The 9,799-nt window shown below is 46.5% G+C and overlaps 1 protein-coding gene across 1 annotated transcript; it reads left to right on the plus strand.

Moving 5' to 3' along the window:
- The first annotated feature begins 1,267 nt into the window (after nucleotides 1–1,267).
- On the plus strand, nucleotides 1,268–7,836 carry LOC136504662 (ATP-dependent RNA helicase DBP3-like). Its single transcript, XM_066499626.1, has 6 exons — nucleotides 1,268–2,116; nucleotides 2,219–2,307; nucleotides 2,462–2,561; nucleotides 2,776–3,030; nucleotides 6,863–7,032; nucleotides 7,314–7,836. Exons 1-6 carry the CDS (start codon nucleotides 1,373–1,375, stop codon nucleotides 7,582–7,584), a joined length of 1,629 nt encoding a protein of 542 aa, XP_066355723.1. The 5' UTR covers nucleotides 1,268–1,372; the 3' UTR covers nucleotides 7,585–7,836.
- The last annotated feature ends 1,963 nt before the right edge of the window (nucleotides 7,837–9,799 follow it).

The following is a 9,799-nucleotide window of genomic DNA, read 5'->3' on the forward strand; positions in this document are numbered from 1 at the left end:
TCAAAATGAGAGGCACTTAGAAAGAAAACACAAAAACCATGGAAAAACTTGGAGCGGGCGAAAACTTTGGGAGAGAAAAAAAGGAAATAAAAAGCACAAAAAGACAGTTGACGGGACAAAAAAATGAACACAAAAAATAGAAAAACAAAAAAGATGGATGAAAATAAAAACAGAACCACGTGAAAAACAGAAACACAAAAGCATAGATATATAGATATGATAAAAATTTTTATACTAAAACATATGATATTATATGTATACTGTGTATCCTAGTCAATAGGAGTGTAACAAAACTGGTTTGTTATTTTTGTGAGTTTTTTGTGATTTTAACTGGAGTGTAACATATGATTTTTAGAATTATCATCTGGTTTAATAAAAGAAAAGAAAACAAAAAAAAGAAAAAGGGCTACTGTGCAGCTGGGCCATGGGCTTCAGCCCAGCCCATAGCGTAGCGTAGCACAACCAGAAAAAAAGAAACAGAACAAAACACGGACACCTTGCCGCCCGTCGGACACCGAACGAATACGAATACGGAGCGGACAGAAAAATACGGATAGAAAAAAAATATATTGCAGAAATTTTGCCTTTTTATTATTAGAGATAGATTTATATCATGACAACTATAAATAGTTCATTGCTCCCATTAACAAAACATCCCTTTTTTATTGACTTTTTTACCTTTTCTAATCCTAAAATGCATTATTACAAGTTGGAAAACTTTTGATAGGGACATCTATATAATATTTTTTTAGTATCATTGATCTCCTCCCCAAATCCTTGTGCACTTATTTTGGGCTTGAGTTACATGATGTTTGACTTCTCTCTCACATTTTGTTTTAGAGAAACACTTCTTTCTCTTGAACTGCTTATCAAATACTCCCTCCGTTCCAAATTATAGTTCGTTTGACTTTTTTTTTTGACCCCAAGTTTGACTACTTGTTTTATTCAAAAAATTTGTGTCAACATAGTCAAATTTAAGTCATTCTTGAAGTACTTTTGTTAATAAAGCAAGTAGCAACAAAAGAAGTGATATTTTGCATAAATTTTTGAATAGAACGAGTGGTCAAACTTAAGGTCAAAAAAGTCAAACGAACTATAATTTAAAACGGATTTAGTAAGTGTTTTTCTTTACCAACAAAATAATATCAGCCGCAGAAACCATGGCCATCGGCATTTCTCTGTCACTGGGCCTTTGTAACATGTCTCGTCAACGCTCAATTTAACCGGCCCGGCCCATAATCCCTTGTAAGAGAGGCTTTTGCTAGGTTTTTGCCCCAACCGCCCAAGTGCGTGCTCCTGCCCACCTTCCACCCCTCCACTCCCCGGCGGGCGGCGGCTGCCTCGCCGAAGCGGTCCAACCGGCGCAGCCGAGATGGCGAAGGGTGACGACGCGCTGGCGCGGAAGCGCAACCGGGTGCGCCGCAAGCGCCTCCGCAGCAGCGAGAACGCTGTCTCCGCGCGGGTCGCGGCAATCATCGCCTCCAAGCGCCGCCGCAAGTCGGGGAAGCGCCGCGGCTGCGAGGGCATGTGCTTCTCGCTCCCCACGCCCGACGACCCATTCAACGAGCGCCACAGGAAGAAGCGCAAGGTCGATGACGAGCCGACCGAGGACACAGCCGCCGCCAAGGACGGCGACGACCCCAAGAAGAAGGTCGAGGACACAGCCGCCGCCGCCGGTAAGGACGGCGACAACCCCAAGAAGAAGGGCGCGAACACCAAAAAGCAGCAGCAGCCGGTGGCAAAGGCCGGGGCCGGGGCCAAGTCGAAGGCGGTTCGCGAGAGGGCTACGGGCGCGGAGGAGGGCCGCGTGGACTTCGACCGACCGTCCAAGTTCCTGGTGGTCTGCCTCAATGCCATCCGGGACGCGGTGGCGCCCGAGGACGGCGGCGGCAGCATCCACGGCGCAGGCGACTGGGGCGTGGAGCTCTGGCGGTGCTGCTCCGCTCAGGCACCGTCCGACGTGCTCGACGCTAGCGGCGCGTGCGCCACAGTGGACCAGACAGCGTGGCTCGTCTCCACCGCCTGCGACATCGTCGCTAGGAAGGAGAGGCTTGGGATGGTCGTGTCCTGCCCCTTCCTGCTGTACCTCGTCCCATCGCAGGAGAAGGCCGCTCAGGTTTGTACTCATATTTTTATGCTCATATTACCTATTTCTTTGTGTAGGTTTAATGACCAAACTGTGAATGATTTATTGATTCTCTTGGTGTTGTTTTGGCAGGTGCGATCGATATGCAAACCCCTGAAGCCTCTTGGGATTCATTCAGTGAGCTTGCATCCTGGCGCATTCATTGAACACCAGATCTCTGGGTATGCTTTGTTCCACTATTTGCGTCATCCGCTGTTGATTGTAAATGTGAAACATGCTATCTGCTAGCGTAGTCGTGTACTGTTTATAATAATAAATACTAAACGACAGCTGATATATTAGTGTTAATTCATTTTGTTTGGACTGCTCTATCAGACTGAAAACTTGTGAGCCGGAGTTTCTTATAGCCACACCTGAGAGGCTTCTTGAACTTGTTTCGTTAAAGGCGATTGACATATCAAGTGTATCAATGCTGGTGAGTAAATGTGGCAATTGGAGTGAAAGCCTTGATGAACTATATCAATGTGATTGTAACTGTAATTGCATGTTGCCAACCATGAATCCTGCAACAAGTTATTCATCATGGCTCTTAGCATGCTTAGTCGTTCTGTTTTCTGTATTGCTTTTCTCCATATAGTTACCAAACCTACTACCGGGCTTCAGCTAAAGATGACAACTTCAATTGACAGGTCATTGACGGACTGAAATGTTTCGTGGATCACAATGTCAGTGACAAAATATTTTCTATTAGAGACACCATATCAAACAATCCTCAGATTACTATCTTCACCGATCCATCTGACAAAAAGGTTGCAACAATGGCTAAAAGTCTACTCCGTGGAAGAATCACAAAGCTTTCTATCAATGATTCTGTTTCTTCACGAAGTGCATTTATAGCCCAGCATGTACACTTCTGTCCATCAGAGGAGCTGAAAACATCAAAGGTAACTACTACTTATTTCTCTAGTGCTGTTGTTCCTGATGGTGCATTTCATGGTTTGGTTGTGTTTCAAGTGTTGTGCAACTTACTCAGGATAACAATTATGCATAGCTACTGAGCTACTGTAATTTCTACAGAACTTCCAGTCTTAGTTACACTTAAGGCGTTTCCTTCTTACTGGAGATCTAAAATACTTTATTGTTTTCCTCATTTCCTGCGTACTGGAAATCTTTATCTTTAGGATGTCGTACTCATACCTCAAACCGCATGATCCAGTGTTAAAAAAACGCAATTAAATGCTTAAACGCGAAACTGAGTTCTGGCACCTCGCAATTAAATGCTTAAACGCGAAACGGAGTTCTGGCGCCTCGCCTAGGCCATAGGCATCCAATTAAATGTTGACTGACGGGTAAGTGGCATGGAATCAGAGGAAATCAGGAGGAAGGCAAGCTAGCGCATGAAGAGGTGAGCAGCAGGAGCATGCATGAATCTCGAGCACCAACTCCTCAAGTAGCCGCCGGAGCAGCACAGCCCTGCCCCCTGCCCCCGGCGCACCTCCCTGGTGCTCCCAGACCTCATGGTTGTGCGGGCGGAGACCTTGTGGTTTGTGAAATGCGGCTAGCTGTGCGGGCGTGCAGCAGATGTGCCCCTGGGAGGAACAGAGGAGGGGAGTAGAATAGGCGTGGATAAGGGGTGGGTGTAGGGTTTTTTTAATGGGCCTGGGCCTCTTAATATCTTCTGGGCCATGGGAAATACTGCTGCTGCCTTGCTTGGCCTGTTGTTGTAACAAGGCTAGACTGAATCTGTGATGCAGTGATACACTTAAAACACATCTCAGCAACAAAAAAGAAAAAAAAGCACAAAAGCTTAATCACGTTTAACCTCTTAGGCGTCCTAGGCGCTAATCAGTGGCCCGGCGCCTGCCTAGCGCCTAGTGCCTTTTGTAACCTTGCTATGATCCTAGTTCTGGCAAAGAATCTGAGTCGCAACAGGGGTCGTTTTTAAGTGAAGTCACCATGAGATCGTAGAATCAGGATTCAGATGTGATTCTATACTGTCCATACTGAGGTTGAGAGGGAGTCTGTTTGCTGCATTGCCGCTGAATAGCGTTCAGAATTTCGGTGAAATTCGGTTCTACCGGTCAGCCCATGTAAAAGGCTATACTGTCCTCTAAATTTCAGTCTGTTTTTTTTGGCCCAATAGAGTACACATAGCCCATGTATCCATTCCTGATTACATATAGACCTACTTGAAACCCTAGCCGATGGGAATTATATTTCTCTCTTCTCCTTGGAACCTCAGCCACCACTAGCCTTCTCTCTTCTTCTCTGCTCTCGGTCTGCTGCTTGCTTGCTCCATGGCGCCTGTGATTTCTCTCCTCCCGTTCCGCTGCCTCCACGGCGTGTCTCCACTCTCCAGCTGTGCAAGGTCAGCGTCTCATAGTGTAGCATCACGTTTGCCTTCTGAGTCTCTATCTGATTGGAGTCAGGCCATGAGACGAGCTGATGTGCCGGCGCAACTGGAGACATCTCGCCGTGGATGGCGCTGCAGAAGGTTGATTTGTTTCGACAACTCTGTTTTTCTGGACTGTTAGACTGTATATCTGTATGCAACTATAGAGTATCATTTGCCATCTAGATTTGGAGTATATCAATGGTAGTTTCTACTTGATCTTGAGTTGAGGAGTGTCCGGTGTACTGGTTATTGAATACTTGATGTTGACTGTGATTTTGTAAACTAAAAGGTGTGCTTTGGTCTATTGATTCATTTAATTCTGGACGATTTTCGCTGATTTCTTCAAAAATTCCGTCATTTTCTTCAAATTTCGGACATATTTCGGTATTCCTTCAAAGTTAGTTTGGGCATTTTTTGAACCGAGAAAATCCGAAAATCTCCGAAATTCATGAAGTTCGTTTCTACCGCTGGGCACCGTTTTTTTCCCCAGCAAATGGTAGCCTGAACCCTGCTGAAGAGCTCACATGCTCCCTTCCTTCCCCTTCTCATTGATCTGTCCCATACTCTTATCTCCTTTCTACTCCTAACAATCAGCAGCTTCTGCAGAATAAAAAAGCATTACTGAAATCGTGATAGAGCTCTGTAGCCTGGGTATCAGCAGTGACTCCACTGCACGCCTGCAGTGGCATAATGATTGGCCATATGGTTTTACTACTGTATATTTTAGCTTAGTCTTGAGGGATGCATTTTGTAATTGTGTTTGTTCATCTTGCACTTGGCGATAAGAGGAAAAAGTCAACTAATGGAAACAATAGAGTAATGCTTCTTATCGCTAGTGATGCCAGTGATTCTCTTTTTGGATTGCGAGTTTGCAACTTCAGTGAATGTTGAAATCCAGACAATACTTGGATTCAGAACCATGTACTTGCATAGTTGCATATGTAGGGCCTGTTTGGCACAGCTCACAACAGCTTCATGAGCTGTTGTGAGCTGTTTTTTTTTTTTGCCAAACACCTATTTCCAAAACAGCTTCATGGGTAAAGCTGTTTTTCTTCTCTCACAAAGGGTTGAGTTGAGATGAAGGTGAAAAAAGTAGCTTATCCCAGCTTTCCCTGCCATCAGTGGGCCCCAGCCTGTTCAATCTCCAATTTGGCCCCCCAACGAGATGAGCAGAGGCACGTGCGGAGGACCGAGCCAAGGCACGGCATCGCCGTCGAGCCAGGTGCGGGCGTCGTCACCGTCGTCGGGCCAGGGCGCGGGCACCACCGCCTGGCCTTAGCGCCGTCGCCGTCGGGCACGAGGCTGCCGCGTTCTGGGCTGCAAGCACGGCACCGCCAGGGCGCGAGCAACAGCGCGCCACCGCCTGGCCGGAGCACCGCCGCCGCCGGGCATGAGGTGCTGCGCTGCAGGTGCCTGGGGCTACCAGCGTGGCCAACGCTGGGCGCGCAAGTTGCCGCGGCCGCCAGAGCACGGGGCGAGCGCGGCCACCAGGGCACTGCAGGTGCGGCCGCGGGGAAGCCTTCCTTGCGCGGGCCGCGGGGCGCCGCCGCCGTGGTGGCTCGCGGGCGCTGGCCGCCGGGATAGGTCGGCGCGGGGGGCGCGAGCTGCCGGGAGGGGCGCCGCCGTGGGGGCGCGGGCCGCCGGGGGCACGGGCCGCCGCCGATAGGTCGGCGCGGGGGGCGCGAGCTGCCGGGAGGGGCGCCGCCGTGGGGGCGCGGGCCGCCGGGGGCACGGGCCGCCGCCGTGGTGGCTCGCGGGCACATGGTCGCGGCCGCCCTTTGTCGCGAAGAAAATACCGAGGAAGACGAAAAAAAAAGAAAAAGAAAACACTAAGGGTATTATAGTAATTTTTTCCTGGTGAAGCTGTTTTGGTCTAATGTGTGAAGTTGTTTTGCCAAACAGTTTTCTAAAAACAGCTTAGCTTCACCTAAAGAGCTGCTCATGAAGCCATTTTGCAAAAAAAACAGCTTCAATGGTGAAGCTGAGCCGTGCCAAACAGGCTCGTAATTGTGCAAGTCTGGATGGAACTCTGCAGTTTGTATCTCCAGAACCTATGTTTAATGACGTACAGTAATACTTCTCTATTTGCATCTTAATATTATAATTACCATATTATCTGATGGAAGTGCTATAAATAAATTGAAGTAGATGTATACTTTATCATATAAAAATAAATTAAACTTAAAAAACGAAAATCCCATAGGATCCTGATCCTACAATACGACCCTACTCGGCAAAAACGATCCTACCACGAATCCTGATCCTAAGAACCTTTCTCATGTCTGTATTGAATTCATGGCTGAATGTTTATTTAGCAGGAGTTGTTCAAGCTTGTATGATTGGGGTGTGTTGTGGCTTTGATGAATTATTTCTACTTTCAGGTCAAGGAAATTCTTGAGCAGATATTGCAAAGTCATCCTAAAAAGACATCAAAGGTTCTTCTAGTAGTCGCAAGTGATCAAAAAGCGCGACACATGTCATCATCGCTTAAGCTGAAAAATTGCACAGTGATTGATGACTCACAGGGCAGCTCTTTTACCATATGCAGCAGGTACAGTGAATTAAACAACATTGTAGTTTTTCTGAAATTTCCAGTCTCTGCATGCAAACTGAACAAACTTGTCAATTTATTAGCAAAGCCTTTCAGTTTCCAATCTCTGCATGCAAACTGAACTGAACTTGTCAATTTAATAAAATACTGTGAGAAGAACTTTGGGTTTCAGTCACAGTCCTAAAGTTGTTTTAATCACCACATTATTATCTTTTGACTGAAAGTACTGTGTAACTCATATCCTTAACTTTGACATTGTAAATGCATTTGTATTTGTGCAGTGTGGGGCTGATGAATGTCATTGTGAAAGATCGGGAGAACATGGCAGTGACAGATGTAGAGGAATTTGAAACAGTGTTGGTGGTGGATCTGCCTCCTTCAGTCGACGAATATGTTGAGATCCTCATGGGGGCTGCTCTTCATGTGATTGGAGGCGAAGTGCATAGTATATTCTGTGACACTGATGCTTCTATTGCGAAACCTCTGGCTGAGCTTCTTGCAGATTGCAGTCAGGTGGTGCCCGACTTTCTCAAAAACCTGGAGCCTTCATAGCAGACTGTACACAATCAGAGTAGTCAGATCATATCTTGGTGATTCGGATGAGGCACCGCGGTTCGTGGCACTTAATTGTCACCAAGCAATTTTGATATTTGTGTGTGTGCGTGTGCGCGCGCGTGCATGTTGGGTTCTACATGTTATTCTCATTTGTCAGCGCAACATTGGTATTCAGGCCTCGACCCTGATATGTACTAATGTACTATTATCTCATACATTGTGAAATGTGAATGCCTTGAAGCCCTTTTCTTGGGAGAACTCGAAGTGCTGCATGTTCATAGGACGGCGGTCTCTATTATTGTCAATTTTGTCAAAGGAACTGTGTCAGTCATCAGGGACCTCCCTTTGCCCCCAGCTTCCTTTGTCCAAAGGCAAGCTGAAAAGAGGCCTACGCTACACTGATAGATCTTGGGACCTTTAAAGTGCATCAATCAAAATGTCAAAGACAGCTTCTTTTAATCAAGTTCTTTTCACATCTTTAAAGTACTCATCATCTTGCTGGCTCATCTCTTTGGATGTCAGCTCAACGGATTCTTGAGCTGACTGCTGCTGAGTTGGTGGCCGCAACTAAAGGGGCTGTGAGCTCTGAGCTGTGCACCGGCCAGCACCTTTGCCGGCCTGGTCCTGAAAGCTTGGTCGGAGAGCGGGATGGCTGGATGCTCATGGGTAGATCACCGGTGGCAGATCTTGCTGGTGACTCGGCTGGGACCATGCTGTGCCGCAGATGGCATGTCAGTCCAGCGAGGAAACAAAGTTCTGTTACACGTAACGTGACTATAGCTCGACAACGATGTCTCCTTTCTTGATTGATTCCTCTGGAATCATAGCAGTCAGTCACCTTTGTTTCATCGTGTTTCTGTGGTGTCCAATGCTGGAGCTGGAGTGAAATGTTCGTTCTGATCTTGAATTCTTGAGAGCAGTCGTGGACGCTTGAAGCTGAAGCTGAAGCTGAAGCTCGTCTTGTCGTGGCGACCTATAACGATGCTGAAGCGAAAAATGTTCGACCTGATCTGCAGTCACCAAACCAACAATTTCAGTGGACGGCTTCGCTCCATCAGTGAAGGCAAGGTATTCTTTCTTTCCTCTTCTTTTTCAGATCACAGGCATCTCGCGCCGTGCACGTCGACCTTCGCCGCCACCGATGGAACATTTGTCTAATGCGTCCACATCTTTGGACTTTGGGGTTATTAGAGTTCTGGCATGCCACATGCTTGAACGAGCTTATCTCCCTGTAAAGGCCTGTCCTACTCCTACACAAGTTTGCTTTTCAGCAGCAAGTTTATTTTACTAGTGTTCATCTTCATCTGCAAGCTAGCTTCATGATGACTTTTTCAGCAGGTACGGAAGGGAGAAGAGAGGAGCATATAGATAGAGCATATCTTGGCAAGGTTGCCATCATGCCCATCCAAGCTCCTCAGGTTCATGATGCTGAAAGCATAGAGGCTCCATGGAGAATCTGCCTAGTAATCATGGTTCAAACATGCTGAAGTTGTTATTTTAAATGAGGAGTTCTATGTCTACTCCTTTTCAATGCTATCTGGAGGCGAAGGCAACGTTAAAATTCACAGCGACGACAAAAAGTGGATGCATTGGTACGACATGCTCGACTTCTTGTAACATATATATACACACATATTCTCAACTTTTAAAAAGCTCGACTTGCGGGGTAAGACAACCCCAAGCATTGCATTAAGAAGAAGACATTCTTATGCAGATCGAGAAAACCTCCGAATCTTTGCCTCACTCATACACATCAGCACCATAGCCCATGTGAGAATGACCACGACCGAAGCCAGGGCTTAGACCTATGCTTCAGCGTGAGACACGACAAAGGGATTTTTTTTAACCCCAACCTAAAATTCGCTTCCATGGCGAGTCAATACTTACACCACCTAACCAACTCAACTAGAAGCCTTTTCACCATTCTTAATTTTACAATAACATTCACTAACTTTAGCATAAACTTTAGGTCCTGTTTGGATCCACAAGTCTAATGATTGTTAACTAATTTTTAGTCCCTAAAGATCCAAACATGCAGACTAAATGATGGTAACCAAATTAAGAATGTGAGAACTGCTCCAGGACTCCTCTTTCTAAAAATTGGGTGGATCTCAAAGCAATCAAGCAAATTAATTAAATAATTTTATTAAGTATTTTCTCCTGGGTCCCACTTGGGCCTGGCTCGGCCAAACCCAGCCCGTGCTCAGCCCAA

This window comes from Miscanthus floridulus, chromosome 14, assembly GCF_019320115.1.
Source record: "Miscanthus floridulus cultivar M001 chromosome 14, ASM1932011v1, whole genome shotgun sequence".
Classification (NCBI taxonomy): domain Eukaryota; kingdom Viridiplantae; phylum Streptophyta; class Magnoliopsida; order Poales; family Poaceae; genus Miscanthus; species Miscanthus floridulus.

Bases quoted from the DNA above. Each gene is read 5' to 3' on its own strand.
- LOC136504662 (XM_066499626.1), top strand. From the start codon at position 1,373: ATGGCGAAGGGTGACGACGCGCTGGCGCGGAAGCGCAACCGGGTGCGC. The intron at 2,117-2,218 runs GTTTGTACTCAT...TTGTTTTGGCAG, and splicing joins CGCAGGAGAAGGCCGCTCAG to GTGCGATCGATATGCAAACC. The intron at 2,562-2,775 runs GTGAGTAAATGT...TTCAATTGACAG, and splicing joins TATCAAGTGTATCAATGCTG to GTCATTGACGGACTGAAATG.